This window comes from Lolium rigidum, chromosome 5 (genome assembly GCF_022539505.1).
Source record: "Lolium rigidum isolate FL_2022 chromosome 5, APGP_CSIRO_Lrig_0.1, whole genome shotgun sequence".
NCBI lineage: Eukaryota > Viridiplantae > Streptophyta > Magnoliopsida > Poales > Poaceae > Lolium > Lolium rigidum.
This window is the reverse complement of record NC_061512.1, coordinates 189,965,651-189,983,262: the sequence shown is the minus strand read 5'-3', so window position 1 is coordinate 189,983,262 and position 17,612 is coordinate 189,965,651. Positions and strand designations below refer to the sequence as shown.

The following is a 17,612-nucleotide window of genomic DNA, read 5'->3' as shown; positions in this document are numbered from 1 at the left end:
AGGAGCTCGTTGTGTTTTTCTGTATTTTTGTTGGTGCTATCGTTGTAGTCCTGGCTAGTTGATGGCTTTGTTGATTCAAAGTCGGAATTTCGAGCCTTATGTTTAAAGAAACCCAAAATAGCCGTCAAACCAAATCGGCCAGCTAGAGAGGCCAAGATGCCCCACATCATAGAAGTCAACACTTGTGATGTCAAGCATGACGCACGACTTGCTGATGGGACCATGCAACCCGTTGTTTGGGCACGTCCCTAGGCATCCTAGCGCGGCTTGACCCATTGCTAGGTCACATCCCGACCTTTCGACCGCGGAGTCATCCCTAAGGGCACAGAAGTTCATGATGACCTTAGCTACAGTAAAGCGTGTCCTGATGGCCTAACGATAAGAAGATCGAGTAGCGGCCAAGGAGCTCCCCAACACCATGTCAGTCGACCACGGCGATAACCTCTTGGCATGCCCCAATGCCGATGGCCGAGGATATAAAAGGAGCAGCCCATGAAGAAAGAAGGCATTCTCAAACTCACTCTTAATCTCACTCTAAAAACTCATTCTTAATAGCAGACAACCAATCCAAGACGACACACTCAGAAGCTCGTCCATCCACCAAACGCCAGAAAGCTCACAGGGTGATGCCAACTGCTTATTTATTCAGTGCAGGTACTATCTAGCATGTACTGAGTTTAAACTCTAGCTCAACTGATTGAGGAGTGGATGAGCACCTGAATTCAAATCCTCACAGATGCAAATTTTGGTTTATGCTTATACTTCATGCAAATTATTTGAGTACTATGCTTTAGATGAAAAGGGCCTCGCCCCGGCTCCATTGCATGAAACCACAATACAACATTCAGGTTTTTAAAGGAAACTCACACACAGGTGGGATTCGTAAACGATGTCGTCGTCTAACGCTGGTGCCGGAGGGCCTCTCTGTTTGGTCGCCTCCGGTCCTCTCCGATCCGTCCTCGTCCAGTGGATCTCGTTACTCTTGTCTGGAGGTGGAGGATGAGGGATCGAACGGAGATTCGTGTTCGTCCGAGGTGCTTTTTGAGGCTGCTCTCGATGTTCTGCGATTTGCGTGTGTTCGAACACGGTGAATCCAGCGGTGAATCCTGCGATACAAATGTGTGCGCCTCCCTCTGGAATCGGCGTCGGCAAAAGCCAAAACTTTGTTACACAGTAGACAATACAAGTAACTAGCTCCGGCTTGGCTGATGCAACAATGTCAATGACACTAGCTGTCAGAATACACTCTCCTGTAACAAACTGTGATTTTCGCGTGTGTTCGAACTCTGAAACAAATGGTGAATCCGACGATACAACTCTGCGTGCGCCGCCCTCTGGAATCGCAGATCAGGCGGGCAAATCGCACCACATACTCCTACAAACAATACAGCCCACTGACGCCCGCAAAAGCTAAACCCGTTACACATAAACTAACCAGCTCAGGCTTGGCTGATACAGCTATGGCACTGGTTGTAGGTTTCAGAAGAAGACGCCACCTCTTGTAATCAAGGGCACTTGTGCCCTCCCTCCTTGGTTTTCCAGTCATTGTAGCAGGCGCACTCCTCCCTGTTGCCGTAGAAGCCTGACGGCACACACAGGCAGGTCCTGCAGCACTTGTTGCAGAAGAAGAGGCACGGCTTCCTGTACTTGGTGTCGCTGCACCTGTAATCGCACTTCGGCTTGCACTCTGCACGCAACCAACACACAGATTAGTAACATTTCAGGCGAATCCTATCAGGTCGTGTGTGCATGTGCTCCGTTTCGTGCACTCTGAAGTTTTAAATCTACTATGTTTGTAACTGATTTTATTTGCTGCAAAGCCTGCCTCCAAGGTGCTATACATGTGGATCTCGCTGGTTCTGGTTCTAGCCTAATCTGGATCTCCAAGTACAGCAAACAAATTACTGTTCAAGGAAATCATAACCGGTGAAACACAAAAAGGGTGATGAACTGGAAGGGTGACTCACCGTATATCTTGAGACTACCGTGACCTCCCTGTTGAAATAATTCAGAAGAAGAAAAAGAAAAAAACACGTATCAGCAATAGATCTGCCTGCAAGATATCTCAAAGATGTTCAACTGACGCCGAGAAGACAGAGCCCTTGCTCACCTGGTGCTCATTATCCTGGCGCTGCTCTTCAGTTCGTGAAGCAAACGCCTGATGACAAAATATGCAACTGAGTGTGTAAGTATCTGAACGAAACAGATGGGCTGCCCGCTACGGGTGCCCTCCGGGTGGATCCGCCGGAGCTCACCTTGTGTTCGGCGATGGAGATGGCGAGGAGAACGACGGCGAGCAGGACGAGCAGCCTACCAGCTAGTGCCATATCTCTGAAGCTACTCAGGTTGCCAGAAGAGAAGACACCGGCTTGGCTAGTACTAGTGCAGTGGGTGGTGTTTACTGAAGAAGCGCAGCTCGACTGGGTAGAGTGAGGTGGATTTGAGGACGTATTTATAGAACATTAGACCAAACATGTGGATTCCAACAAGTTTTTAGAGTTCTTTACCACGAAAATGGTCGAGCTAAAGCTGGATGGAATAGCGAATCATAGCACAAGTGCAGAGCACAACATGCATCAAAAGTATTGCATTGACAGATGCTAGATACTCATGCCATGTTCATCCCATCTAAACCTTTTCGCTGTGCACTGCAAAGGGCAGATTTGATCTTGCTTAATCTTATCTCTCTCCTCCCCACCTGCAAGGTGGATTACTAATCCGATCTTATATTATTCTGAAGTGTTGGACTAGACTAGGACCTTAGCTAGCACAACACACGCGATCCAATGCGTTTGGACTGCCCCAAAATTAATTTGACGACCCGTCCCGGGCACAGATGCGGGTAGTATGATTTTCACTGCTCAGATCGGCGCAGATCTAGCTAATTAGGAGTAGCGTCCATACGAGGGCGGTGCTGAAATGCCGGTGCTTTGGGGGCGTCGCTTAGTTGCATCAGTGCGTGCACGTTAGAGCAATTCCAATAATATAGCCAGCTGATGGCTATAAGCAATATATCACCTCATTTATAGTTAATATATAGCTAGCATGTACAATAGTTGGCTCTAAGATTGCACTACTTTATCAACACATGGCCCACTATTTAGTCTCACAAAGTGCATAGGAGCACGTGCTAGAGCTGGCTATTGCATTATAGCCCACCCACCTTCTCTCTCTTCTTCTCTCTCCTCCAACTAAGCACATATATTATATTTAAATCCTTATAGCCTGCTGACTAAGCCTTATTGTACTTGCTCTTACCCTTCTTGCTACGCGCATGTGCCCCTTCACGTGGGACGCCCGGTGGGGAGCATGCAACTTGCAAGTGAGTTGGCGTCTCCAATGTTCTTTTTTTTTTACGGGCGTCTCCAATGCTTAATCCCCACCCAGTCCATAAGATGGGTCCTATACTTCCATGTTAGAAACAAGTTCTCTCAAGATTTGTCTTGAGCTGTTCGTTGGAGTTAAATGAAGATCAATACGTTGAAATTGACAAGACTGCTCGGATGCTCCTGTACCATCATGTAGATCCTACGGCTCAGAACCTTAATTACTTTATTTCTGTTATTACTGCTTTTAACCGCTCTTACTCTTTTTTTTTTTGATAAAGGGAATATATTAATATCGAGAAATACCAATTACACCCAGCCTCTGCAACAACGCCCCACCCTAGTGGTAGTACGGATGCACACAACCAAAAAAGAGAAAACAAAACTAAGAAACAAAAGTTCCGCTACAGTATTCTAGGCCTAGCAACAGCAATACCTCCACCACCAATAAAACACCTGAAATACAGACTCTCAAAAAACGACGCCTCCAAGAAGGAAACAGTGCACCAACACCATCGTCGCCCGACCAAAGATCTTAGGTTTTCACCCTGAAGATAGTCCCCGCTCTCAAAACAATGCCTCCAACAAGTTCATTGCCAGGCACAACCAGTTAAGGCCAGACCTTGGATTTTCACCCTGAAAGGTAGGACTCTGAACTTCGCATGTGTTGCCGCCCCCGCGTTCATACCACTGTTGCGAAGCCCGGAACACCAAGCCAGTCCTCAACAGCGCGGAGACTTGAACCTCCATTAGCTAGTCCTCCGATCTGACCTTCATGATATTCTCTTGTTCTGACTTCACCATGGACCAAAATGTCACTTGATGTCAACACAGAATAGAGCTTCGCGTCGCTCCCTCCATAACCAAATGGCTGGAATAAAACATTGGGTGCGCACGACCGAATACCACCCGATCCAGCAAAATCCAGGCAAAATGCACTGTTCCATTCACCGGCGGCGCCTTCCGGAACTCAACACTTCGGCCAGATCAAGAAGAACAGACCTCAGGAAAGTCTCCATCTTCGCGCAACGTAAACCCTAGGACCACCACCTTCAAACCGCGAAACGGACGAACAAGCCCCCTCGCCGCCATCCGCTAGCCAGCCGAAAACGAAGGAGGAATCGGAGTACGCACCATCCGAGACACACGCGACCCGGATCTCAGATCGGGCCTGCCACGCCACGCGGTCTTGGACGCCGGTACCACACCATCCACGCCTCGCAAGGTCGCTGCCCCCTTCTCGCGCCGTCAGCTGAACCGACGACGGGTCTATGCGGGAACTAGATCCGCAGCCATCAGCACCACCATCGCCGGAAGGCCATGGATGGAGCATCCGCCGCCGCTCGCCAAGGGATCTCCGCCCCGGACGCCGTACGCGCCTCCCCGCAGCCGCCGCCCCAGCCGCCGCAGTGGATCACCGCCACCACCACCCCCGACCCCCTTTGGCGCCGGGGCCCGCCGCCACCGTGGCCGACGCCGACGGCAGCGGCGGAGGGAGAGACGCGAGGGGGGGGGCGGCGATTGGCGGCGCTAGGGTTCGCCCTGGCGTCGCCCTGGGGGACGACGCGAGGACGCGTAGAAGCTTCAGGTTTAGTGAGCTAATCCCATAAGACAAAACTTTAATCATTGCATCGATGTAAACATGACCAACTACCATTCGATATAAATTAATTGTGTGGGTGGCTAGGAGACTATGGTATCACAAAACCCTTTCTATTTCCCTAATCTTGTTGTCTTCTTTTAACTGTCATGCTCTTTTATCCTTGTGATTCGTTGGTCACTCCGATCGTGCATAACCGAAGCGAAACCAAAAACCGAACCGAGAAAAACCTAGCCGTAACCAAATTATGGTTTCTTTTAGTTTTAAGTTAGGTTACAGTTAGCAAAATAATTAACCATATGCCAAGCAGTTAATTCGGTTAAACCGAATATCCCAGGTAGCGAGTAATATTTTTTATCTCGTGGGCGAGCTAAACTTCGCAGACTGCATTTATATACGCTCTGAATTTCAGTATAAACACAGAGGACAACATAGCGCGATGCTCGTCGTGTGTTCAAGTCCCAACCTAGGCTACATTTTTTTTTTACTTTGGCCTCACTTTTGGTATTTGTGTCTTGCAGAACATTCCATTCCATCATAAAAATGAATATATATGAAATATATGTCTATAAAATTTATGTGCTATTCAAAATTTGCGTCAACTTTAGTTAGTTTGGTTATTACCGAAACCGAACTGATATTTTATGGTTATTACTGAAACCGCACCGTATTTTTATACGAAATCGTATTTACCAAAGTATTAAAACCGTATTTACTAGAAAAGTATTAACCGAACTGAATTAACCAAATTAACCGAATGTGCAGCCGGATTGGTCACCAGTGCCATTCCAACTCCGAGGTCCTCATAAAGTGCAGTTAGAGCACTCTTTTTTGGTCATCTACATCTCTCTTCCTTCCTTGTTTCCTCCGGCGACACAACCAACGTGAGGTTAGTAGGTCACCTCTGATCGAACCCGGGAAAAAGTAATTAATTATATTTTTCTACTAATATTTCATACTTTTTAGAAAAACTTTATAATAGTACAATATTAATCAGCAAAAGTCTTCTATTATTTACTTAATATAGCTAAACATATAGAAATGTTGCTAAATGTTAGTTGTAATCATTGGTTTAGTTAAATAGCGGTATGATTAAATGTAATCCATGTATAATTACCCCACTATAGCTGATGTGGAGGATTTCCCCTATTTTCTATAGTCGGTTAATCATTGGTTGCAATATTCCTTGTTATACATGTAAAGAATCATTTAAAATAAACTTGCTTGTGCTCAATTCAATTGTATTTTATAACCAACGTTCTTTCTTGAATTATTTTCTAAAATTGCAAAAATGATGTTGTATATACATATTTGTGTAAAAATCTATAAAGAGAACAACTTACCAAATATCTTTATAGTGGTCTCTAGTATGTTTCTAGGTGACCATATTACTGAAAATTCAGGAAAATAAATTAAACATCCGTATGATTCTTTACTATTATTTTCTGGGTATAACGTGTCTTACAGGCTCATTAATAAGTCAAGAATCTGGTAGTGCCAGTTTTATTTAAACAACATTGGTTCTAGATCAGCGAACATAAATTAGCATGGATTCTACTACATTGTAGACCTATAGTTTAATTGTTTATATTCTCGCATGCACTGCTGAACATGGAAATCTAGTTCCTTACTACAGCACTACACTACATACAAATACTGGGGGGGGGGGGGGGGGGGATGACTCAAACTGACGGGCATCCAAATCTTGTCTGTCGCTCTATAAGCACTAGCCTTTTTTTTAGATGTCACTGGTTATGATTTTCGAATTTAAAAATCCAATATTTTCCATCTAATTATATTCTGGGGTTTGGGTATTTACAAAAGCAGACGTTTCATACGGATATAAATTCAAGAGATACGCCAGAAGTACACAACTGTTTATGCCTCTGTTGTTTCAGGAACCAAAGCCTTATTGGACTCCATGAATCCAAGAGGAGGATGCTCCACAGCTAGTAGTTTCTAGTGTCTTGTTTTCTGAGATCGTAAACGGGTGAATCTGCCATCTCTGCTTCCAAAGTTGAGCACACCAGGTGTCATGTTAATGTATTGTATTTAGTTGATACTGAATTCAGGTTCTTTGGTCACCAGTGATTGAATTGATTCTGTCATTTCTATTACTTCTGGGCAGTTGATGAACAGAATGGTATAACGTTTGTTTTCTATTACTTCACAATGTAACAAGTCATTTGCTTCCAAGTTGTGTTAAATGGTAATCAGATTAATCCACATTTGCCAAACGATGGGATTGACTGGTGTAGAGCGTATTTGGTGGGAGAAAGGAAATTGGGTGATGGAATATTCACCCAAAACATGTTTTACGCCGTCCCTCCCATCTAAAAAAAAAAGAAGATGCTCATTTTTTCTAGATTATTAACTATATCAAAGCTAAACCGATTTGCCGCAAGGAGATTAGTTTGGGCACTGTTGTTGTCCCGTTTTAGCCAATCAGATTTTGCCACGGTTACATCTTCCACTATTCACGGGCTGTTTAATCTGGACGTGGGGAAATTCCTTTCTTTTTTTCTAGAGTGAAAAAATCAGATCTGACCGGCTCCTTCCGGTATGGTTTCCGTTGCTCCTCCTTCTTTAGGGCATGTACAACAGTTTAGACACCTGCTGTCTGTAGTATCAGTCCACGTCAGCTATAGACAGCATAGAGAACAACTTCTACAGCAGAGTGTCTTTTGGCTATCTGTAACATCTCTCTTCACTGAGAAAAAGGGATCAACCGCAGCAAGAGGAGGCATTAAATTCCTCCAATCCCCGGGAAGATTTCTGGTCGATTTCTTGATAAACAAATTACATGAAGATGCGGAGAATTCAATCAAGGGCAGCATCCTTAGATCAAGTGTTAACACCAAAATCAGGAGGTGAAAAAGAACAAATCAGGCAGCAAGAACTTGAGGGTGCGGCCGCATCAGGGTATGCCAGATTGCCAGCAGCTGTGCTCGCCGGCGGCCGCGGCCGCGGCAAAGAATCCGCGACGTTTGGTAGAGACAGAGCACGGGCGACGATTGAAGGAAGCCACGAGGGCTTGGTGGAAGACCGGCGAGTTCGAGAGAACACGAGATGCAATCAGGCCACGATCCCACGACTTGCGACGGCCCCTTCGTACAATGGAAACAAGGCCGTCGGTAGGCAGCGATTTCTACGGCAATAGACCGTCTTTATTTCTACAGACGGACTAGGTCGTTTTCCGTTACTTTTTCTTACACGTCATCTAGTTTATTACGTGGAGCATATTACAGACGGCTGACTGTGTACCATTGTACATGCCCTTACAGGTTTCTTTCTCTTCTATCCTCACAATCCCCGGTTTCCCGGTTCACAACGTGGGACGGTCAAAGCGGTGTGGAGGACCCCACATCGAGCAACCATCGATCCGCACGTCACCACCGCTCCAATTCTCCATGCCAAGGAAAAACAGGAATTGACTGCTCTCCTCCTTCCCAATGCCGCCGCCCACATCTTTCCCGGCGCTCTCCTCTCCCTGCCTGGCCTTCTCTATGCGGCTGGCGCCATGACGGAGAAGGTCGGACCCCTCCTCTCCTTCCCAAGGACCCCCTCTTCCCAAGGAGTCTAGCGGCGGAGGAGCCTCCGTCACCCTCTCCGCGCGGCGCCGTCGCAATAATGGACGGTGTCGTCTGAAGATGTCCAGAACAGCCTCCGGCACCGTCCTGTAGATGCATGCAGCGGCGAGCCAGCTGACGAGGTCCAGTCTCATCTTCTCCGTCGATGTCATCTTTGTCAGACCTCGCCGGATCCGGAAGAAACCATATGGTCATTGACGTCCAGGAGGAGGATGGGAGCAGATGAGTGGGTGCTGGCGGCCAGAGCTCGCGCACATGGCGGCGGCGCAGCGCGGTGACGGGCCCTGCCTGGCCTACCGCGGTTGGTTTCCAGGAACGCACCGCCGCATGCCGGTGTCAGAGCCACTGCCACCATTGTCCCTCTCCATAGCTCCAATCTTTCTCTCCACCGATTATTGAATGCCTCCACCGATCCCTTTGGCTGATCTTCACATCTACCTCCACCGGACTCCTCTCTCCTGGCCGCCATGGAGGATCCTCGAGCCCTTCCGGCCATGCTATTGATCTCCGGAGTTTCAGCGTTGCCTGGGTACTCCGCGGCGCCGGCCGGACCTCTCACTGTCGTTCCGCTTCCGCTGGAAGGCGAGCTGTTCGTGGTGATGGGATTGATGGTGATGGACCTCGCTGGCTCTGGGTGCTCGACAGTTGTGTGAAGAGGGAGAGTTTCCAAGGCGATGTAGCAGGAGGCTCATAGAAATTTATCAGCAATGTCATGTTGTTTACTGATTGATTGATGTTGTAGGTTGCCATGCTGCTGTTGATGCCATGGTCGGGAGGCATTCCTCAGTGGTTCCATCTTCTGGTTTGCATGCTCCATCTCCGCCTCGAAGATGTATGTCGGTTGCTTCCATTGGTACTTCTGATGGGAGAGTTGTTGGGTCATTTTCTGGTGGATAATTTTCCTCTTCTGGATGGAATGTGAGTCAGCTGATAGTCCTGCTGGTGCTATCAAAAGCAGAACATAACCTGGTTATGAAGAACTTGCTTCATTTTATTTTAACGCCATGTCTTACCTTTAGTGAATCTGATTAGGGAGCTTTATGGTGCCAAACATCTACCACTGCCGCTTATTCCTTATGACGGACGGATTCAGTTATTATCTTGGAAGCTCTAATTGCACAGAGAAATGGGAAATTAATCTGGTTATTTGGATTGGCAATTTCTTAACAACAAGAAACAGTTCCCTCATATATTTTACTTTCTGAAAGATTAACGTTTTTCCACTCCAGCATGTCTTCAACTGCCTGTGATATTTTTCATATTCCTCTTTTAGAGGAGGGCTGCGATGCTCCTATTTTATTATTTCCAACAAAGCCTTGGTCTCGGAAAACATCAGGTTTTAGCACCCCGAAGGTATACGCAAAGTTCTCCCATGTATCCTCCCAAAAGTTTTCATTTGCAATGGAAATCATACAGTGAACTAAACCGTTGTTGTTCTACCTTTTACTTACTGATAGGCTTAATACATGAGGCCTGCTGCAGCGTTAGAATATTTTTTTGGAAGATAACAGATGTGGATTTTGCAAACAACTCACAATTAAGACACGAGATTATTTATTTTTCCAATACATGTTTGGTTGGACATGCTGGAAATGTATTTGTTTAGATTTCACAACTACAGATTCTATTCATACTATTATTCGATATATGTTGACCGGTCCTTTTCATATGGTTATCATATACATAGGCTCATATGGAAATGATTGTGATTCAGGTGGATTGATGTAGGCTGTTAGGTTTGAATAACTTATAGACATGTATTATGTATTATGGCATATTGTTTTATATGCGGTGTGCAATAAAATCCAGAATCATTTGTTAAGATACGAGCTAGCTTATAGATATTTTTCTTTTATGAGTTCAGCATAATTTTTATAAGGTTATCATCATACAGAGGTTCAGTGTTGTGAGAATCATTTCTCCTTTAAGAGTGTGTTGTCACTACTTTCTTTGAAGAAACACTTCGTCAAGCTTCATTTTGAGAGTCCAATGATCGGTGGAATGAGACAGATAATTAAAACCATTAATTGCGGTTGTTGTTCAAACTATTACGTTTGCTTTAAAGATAAAAGTCTACAAAGTTACTCCCATATGGTCAGATTATGTTCTCTTATTACCTTTTCCAAGTAAATTGTTTGAAGTTTTGATAAAAAATGATCTGACCTATCCACACAAGTTTTTGATTCATTTGCTTGGTCATGATGGCTCTGCTATGATGCTATGATCTAGATTCTTGAACACTGAAGACCTCACAGCATGCGCGAGCAGTAAAGATAACCCTATGCACTGGCTTAGATTGATCATTGTTGCGGTGGTTTGTTTTCTCAATCAGTTCACGCTTGGTCTCCACACTTATCTTGCAGGAAACTTAAGAAAATAGAAATGCAGGCCACTCCAGTAAAAGATGTCTCACCTCGATCTCGGCGGAATGCTCTTTTGCATCTTTCACAGATCTTGGAGAACAAGGACCAAGAATAGAATGTGTATGAATTGGGGTTCATTGTCGTTGACCAACTGGTATCTCCTGAACACTCAGTTTCTTGATCCTCCACGCTGACCTGCACATGAGATTCATGCTGTTAGCTTAGCCATCTCATTCAATTATCTGCCGATATTTACTCAACCTTCAGTATTTCATCTGAGCGTTTGAATTTTTAGTTCCACTGTTATCATCTTCATATGAAACACCTACAATTAGACATGTTCATCTTCTTTTTTACTAGCTGACATTACATATTCCTTTTTCGGTTTATTTTTCTTAGTAAACTTTATTTTGACCTATGGACAAAGTCGCATAAGTTTTTGTAGTGTAAACCATCCGAAGAATTTCAACTTCCTACATGTGGCCACACGCTGTCATGGTTGTAAGTACTCCCTTTATGCTATGTTTTCTATATTTATCAACTACCAGTGCGGTGGTGATTTGCAAGTGTCTTTTGTTAATGTGTGTTTTCGTGAGGCTAATTGCTTTCTGTTTGTTGTCTGTGCTAGGGAACATCAGGACCAACACATTACCATGTTTTGCACATGACGAGATCGGCTTCACTGCCGGGGCGCTTCAGGAGTTCATGCATCTGCTTTCTTACCTTACGTACAATTAGAAGAAACATAGCCTTGTTTCTCTGTTCTTTCCAGGTACCAGAGGAGCACAAACATTGACATTAATCAGTACGTAACACCATCTATTGTATTTGTCTGGCTAACAATACCATCCATTGTGTTTGTCTCCCTAACAATACGTAATAGGTTGGCCATTCTTTTTTTTTTTGCGGGGAATAGGTTGGCCATTCTGTGTACCTAGCGTTCAGTAGGCGGTGTTAAGAACTTACCCCCTGGATGATGCTTATATGTGCCTATCTACCTGAACACAGGGAATGATCTAAGGTAACTCTTTTACAAAAAAAAATTCATGAGTTATCTATTTATTGTTTCTGAATTTTATTGAAAGGTCCATGGTTCTTATTCTTCAGTTGGAGCTATGTTTAGATTGTAGATGATTGAAAGCAAATTCATCCCATATATTTCTCTTCATTATTATTTATTGTAATTGAAATGTGAAAGGGTAGAGTTTATGACAATGATGTACTTCATCATAGTCAGTTGGTTAAGAAGTAGTGATATACTAATGTACACATGTTCTGCTTGATGTAGGATTCATTTTATAATTGTTGAAGTTTTTCCCATATGAGACTTTATATGGAAAGCCCTGGCGTAACTAGAAAGAAGGCTAAGTACGTGCAGCTTTAGTAGCAAACCATCTTTGTTTTTACCATCGTTTTGTCCCACACATAATAACAAGAAGTGGAGAGACTCAGGACCTACCATTGCGCTATTGCAGCAACTAAAAAAGGTATATTTCCATATCATCTAAATACTAGCAGTCTGAATTCAATGTATATTTAGTGTCTGCATTGCAACTATGAGAAAAAAAAATCATCCAACGGGTTGTTCCCAACCTAATAAGCTATGCGACTTCACCAGGTACCGGATGAATTATAGATAAATGATGTAGACCTTACCGTAAGGAAATATTTTCAGGATGAACTTCAGATAAATAATACATGCCTTACCAAGAGAGGGAATATTAACTCCAGATTCTCCCTTCTAGGAAGCACAAGATTTTGATCTAGAGAGCCAACAAGTCTCACCAAACCTTCCACAAGCAAGCACCTGAAGTGATGAACCAGATAAGCTGCTTGCAAGAAAACTGGTGGCTGAACACTGTTGACGATAAGGGTTAGCATTAGTAGCAGCAACAACTCCGGTACTGCCTGCACCACTTCTTCTCCGTTGGTATACATGAGCTCAAGTAGTCCCAACAAAACAGGATTATCACTGATAGAATTAACGGCGAGACTGCGAGAGGGCCACCATCTTCAAGTTGTACATACTCATTGTTCACTTTGACTTTGGACTGCGGAACACATACAAACAAAAAACATTTGCCTGGTTGTTAATTGTCTTCACTAATTTCTGTTCATTTCACATTGCAAGTTCGAGCTTTAGAATTGAATAGAAATTTTTTCCCTACTGCCTGATGCGTGAACAAGACAATGTATGCATTTAACGTTTTTATTAAACTCAAGTACCAGTTGCAGAGCAAGATGAAGACCAATTCAGAATCTATGAGGAGCCCAAGAATGAACATGACTATATGAAAAATGCCAGGTCTCAAAGGAATGTCACAACAGAAGCAAATGGCATCTTGAAACACTCATACAGAATGTTCATACCTACAGATAAAAGCAAAAAACAGGATTTTGGCCTTACAGAACCATGTGCATCTGTACCTCAATGTTCTACCCAGAACCAAAATCAAAATGTAAATTTTCGACTTACATTCCTATGAGTGCAGTAGCAGCAATGTTTAACTATTATTAGCATCTTCATTGACAGTAAATATTATAGCCACATTCTAAATTTTACATTATGGTTCAGAACAATCAAAATGAGTCAGTTGTTTTAGAAGTTCAGGATTCAACCCTCTAATTAGGCCTAATAGTAAATGAAAATTAGTAAAATTGTAAGAGGACTTGCTACCTTATGTTTCTGGACTCTATGGGCACCTCTGTATCTGGGAGGAGTAGAGCATGAATGAGCAAGTGCCCAGCCACAGAGCTATAGAGAGGGCGAGTTCGACGGGTTCGATGTGCCGCTGCGGGACGACAACCATGCCCATCCCGGCAGCAGCCTGTCCATTGCATTGCAGCATAAAAGGGGCAGTTGTAGTGGAGTAGGACCTGGGACGTCGCCGGAACATGCAGAGGGGAGCAGTAGGATGTGGTCGTCGGCGTCGATTGGCGGTGACGTCGGCCGGAGTCGATCTGCATATAGGGGATGTCAAGGTTTGCAGCGAGAGACGGTACAAAGTGATTGGAGGGCCACCGCGTGTTGAAAGATTAGATCAGGACGTTGGCTGCAGGCTGGCGCCTAGCGCCGGTGTCCGGCCGGCAACCGGATTTCAGTTGCCTAAGGGCATCTCCAACGGGGCGACCCATCCCGCGCCCGCGCGTCCGGATGGGTCGATCCGGACAAAAACCCGGCCCAACGCGGGGACGCACCGCAAAAGCGGACGGCCGCGGCGTCCGGAAGCGCGCAAACCCGGCCCAAATCCGGGCCGGGTTTGCGTGGCCGCGGATGGCACGCGGCGTCCTCGCGTGTCCGCCCTGTCCGCGTGGCCGGCCCACTGTCGGTGCCCGGTCCTATTAAATGTGGACCGGGGAAGTGGACCTGTCCCTATCCGGTCCCACTTTCCACTCCGGCCGCACGCGCGAGCTCGGAAGCTTCCGCGCCGCCATGGCCCCGAGCGCGAGTTCTCGCCATCCGCCAACGACCACGAGGCCGGCGGCGGCACGCCGGTCGCCGCGCGCGCCGTTCGCCATGGGGCCGCCGGCGACGCCGTACGCGACTGGATCTACGTCACCGTAGCGGTGGCGCGGATGTTCTGGGACGCCGGCGTCCCAATGCCGTGTGGGGACGTGCACCTCCCCCACGGGCGGCACCCGAGCCCGGATCGGGTTCCGGTGCCGCCCATCCCGGCGTCCGGCCGCGCCCGCTACGCCGAGATCCGGAGGCGCCGCGCTCAGCCGCCGGCGGACCTCCGGCGAGACCCCGCGTACGGCGACGCAAGTCCCAACCGGGACTTGTGGTTCGAGGTGGAGCACGATGCGCGGCGGCGCACGTGCTTCACATCCGCGGCACGGCCGCGGCCTCGCGCAGCCAGTGCACGACCGCTAGGCGGGCCGGCCGCCGCCCGGCGGCCTCTACATCGGCGAGCCCGCGCCCCGGCCCCCGGCCCGGCCGCGCCGCAGCCCTGGGAGGAGGAGAACGACCCGGAGCCGCAGCGGCGGCGCCGCGGCGTCCCGCGAGCAGCGAGGACCTCGACGAGCTGGCCAAATGGCCGCTCCTCGCCAGAGACGCTGCGCACCTCCGCGGCCGGAGGAGGCGGCCGGAGAAGGCCCGGGGAGGACGCCCGGGCGGACGCGTGGGCCTTCCTCCACCGGGCGCGCCGTCGGGGAGGAGGCCGCTACGCATCGAGCGGCGCTCCGGGAGGGAGGAGCGCCGGGCCGCGCGCCCGGCGGAGGAGGAGCGCCGGCCACGCAGCGGAGGAGCGGCCTCCGACGAGGAGTCCGCGCGGAGGGCACGGCTGCGCGGCGCGGCGAGCCCGCCGAACGCGCACTCCGCCCGGGAAAGGGCGCGATGGGACCCCGGCCGGAGTCCCGGTGCCCTCCGCGTGTCGAGCCGGAACAGCGCGTCGCCGCCGGGCGGCGTCGTCGTCATCGACGCCGACGATGACGAGTACTACCGGGGGTAGTGCTGCCGGCGGCCATCGCGAGCTCGCAAACCCCGGCTAGGGTTTGCTTTTTTAGTTTAAAGCCATATATGGCTTTCTTTTGTGTAAAATTTGCCCAAAATAGGGCTAAGTTTAATGACCAACTAGTTTAAATTTATGTTTTGTTCTTTTCCTTTTTTATTTTCATTTCTGTTTTATTTTATTACCAATGCGGCTGCGTCCGCGCGTTGGGCGCAGCGTGCGACCCAAACGGACACGCGGACGCGGGCCGCTGTCCGGGTGTCCGTTCGGCCACGCAAACGGCCCAAAACGGACGGCCCAGCGCGTCCGTTTGGGTCGCGCGGTTGGAGATGCCCTAAGCGGTGCCATGACTTGAGGGAAAGGGGATGGACAGAATGAGAGAGAGAGAGAGAGAGACACGACGTGAGTGTAGGTACAGGTGCCTGCGCGTGAGAGAGAAATGAGTGTATGTACAGGTGACTGTGCGCGAAAGAGAGAGACGCGGTAGAGAGCCGTACCACTGTCCACTGCCTCCAATCGTGCCATTTATTAAGGTCGCTAATAGACAACACAAACCCATCAGACATGTTAAGTTTTACAGCTTAAATGGGCCTCAAAGAAAACGACACTATTTGCAGCCTTTAAAAAAATTGAACCTACTATTCTACCCATAATTTTTAGGTATTTCTTTGCCACTTTATCAAAAGAAATAAACAGGCTCCAGACCAAGTATTATATATTAGCATTATTTCTCTACAGTATAAACAAACCGAGATCGAAAAGATAAAGAACTAGCTCTATTTTGCTAAACATGGAAATAGTTTCTCCACTAAAGACACTGACCAACAACATAGGCATTAGACAATATATACTTATCAGCCACCTGCTTAAACTCGTGAATACCATCATAAATTGCCATTGAAGCAAAGTTTTCAATGTGTTGACACGCTCCATCTGTACCTCCATCATCACACTACTCAAAGATAGTCGACTGAGTACGCTCAACATATTGATAGGTGGTGTCGACCTACTCTAAAGTGCGTTGCCAGCCTTTAGTCAGCGCCTGCCTCCGCTTTTATCCTCAATACGTGATTCTCTTCTAAACCAAACACATCAAAAACACAGAATCCAAGCTAAAATGAAACACATAATACACTTCCCACACGGTAACAACACGGGCGCGGCGTGCGCCGCGCCGCAAACTTCCTAGTACAGATGTATGTACACACTAAAAATATGTCTAGATACATCCATATCTATACAAACTTGAGCTTTTTTTTAAAAAAAATGGAGGGAATCTTCTATTCCTAAATAGGAGCACCCCACTACAAGAATTCTCTCAGCATGCAAACCGTCCACCTAAGCAATAGGAAAATGCTTGTAATCGGGCGACCGATCCCGCCCTCGGATCGGTCGCCCCGACTCGTGCCCGCGACTTCCTTCTCTGTCCTCTGCATGCTCGTTGCCGGTCTGTCTGTTGCCTTTTTTTATTTACCATTGAAAGCACGCTGCTCTTCTGCTGCACCGTCTGCCACCGAAAGACCGCACGCTGCTCTCCTGCTGGCTGCTGCACCGTCTGGCGTGTGAGGAAAAGGCCCATGCAGTTAATTTAGTTTCCTTTGTTTCCTTCCTCGCTTGCTTGTGACCTCCACAAGGATTGAACTCCAGGAGATAGCTTGTAGTTGGTGTACTTGCCTAGAGCCCACATGCATGGATAGGTCGTCAAGCTAGGATGCATGTAGCTATAGAACTAGCACTAGTACACATAGCTACTTTTTTGCTCTCAGTAGCACGATCCTCAAAACAAGGAGACATGATTTAGAATTTTTAGATGTCATTTATGCAATTATTTTGGATACTTTATGGTACCCCTGAATTAGATGTCACTGATTTATTTAGATTTGCATTTATCTATGCACAAAAACACATCTAGATACATGTATATCTAATAATATACGTGACATGTAATTCGTGACCGAGGGGCTATTTTTGTCGTGAGCTTTTGCTGCAATGCTACATACGTATTTATTTTTATTGTAAAAGTACAAAAATTATGGTGCAAACAAATAATAATTTGGTTTTGATAGGTTTTATTTTTGTTTTGCCCTTTTGCTGCAATGCTACATACGTGTTACCTTTGTTGTAAAACAACAAAATGATGTTGTAAAATTACAAAAATTATGTTGTAAAACTAAATATTATATTGTAAAACTACAAAGAAATATGTTGTAAACCTAGTAATATTATATTGTAAAACTAGTAATATTATATTGTAAAACTACATAAAATATGTTGTAAACCTA

The 17,612-nt window shown here is 46.5% G+C and overlaps 1 protein-coding gene and 1 long non-coding RNA gene across 2 annotated transcripts; one reads left to right on the top strand and one right to left on the bottom strand.

The window, feature by feature from the left end:
* Nucleotides 1-1,271: 1,271 nt before the first annotated feature.
* Nucleotides 1,272-2,396, bottom strand: LOC124657963 (gibberellin-regulated protein 12-like). The gene is made up of 4 exons (XM_047196420.1): nucleotides 2,256-2,396; nucleotides 2,111-2,158; nucleotides 1,968-1,995; nucleotides 1,272-1,687 (listed from the first exon to the last, which is right to left on the bottom strand). The coding sequence occupies exons 1-4, from the start codon at nucleotides 2,325-2,327 to the stop codon at nucleotides 1,506-1,508; spliced, it is 330 nt and encodes a 109-aa protein (XP_047052376.1). The 5' UTR covers nucleotides 2,328-2,396; the 3' UTR covers nucleotides 1,272-1,505.
* A 6,643-nt stretch (nucleotides 2,397-9,039) lies between these two features.
* LOC124651967 lies at nucleotides 9,040-13,001 on the top strand. Its single transcript, XR_006987532.1, has 4 exons — nucleotides 9,040-11,380; nucleotides 11,508-11,900; nucleotides 12,168-12,366; nucleotides 12,625-13,001. It is a non-coding gene; the product is annotated as an uncharacterized LOC124651967 (long non-coding RNA).
* The last annotated feature ends 4,611 nt before the right edge of the window (nucleotides 13,002-17,612 follow it).

Bases quoted from the DNA above. Each gene is read 5' to 3' on its own strand.
- LOC124657963 (XM_047196420.1), bottom strand. From the start codon at position 2,327: ATGGCACTAGCTGGTAGGCTGCTCGTCCTGCTCGCCGTCGTTCTCCTC. The intron at 2,159-2,255 runs GTGAGCTCCGGC...TTTTGTCATCAG, and splicing joins TCTCCATCGCCGAACACAAG to GCGTTTGCTTCACGAACTGA. The intron at 1,688-1,967 runs GTGAGTCACCCT...GGTTGCGTGCAG, and splicing joins CGGTAGTCTCAAGATATACG to AGTGCAAGCCGAAGTGCGAT.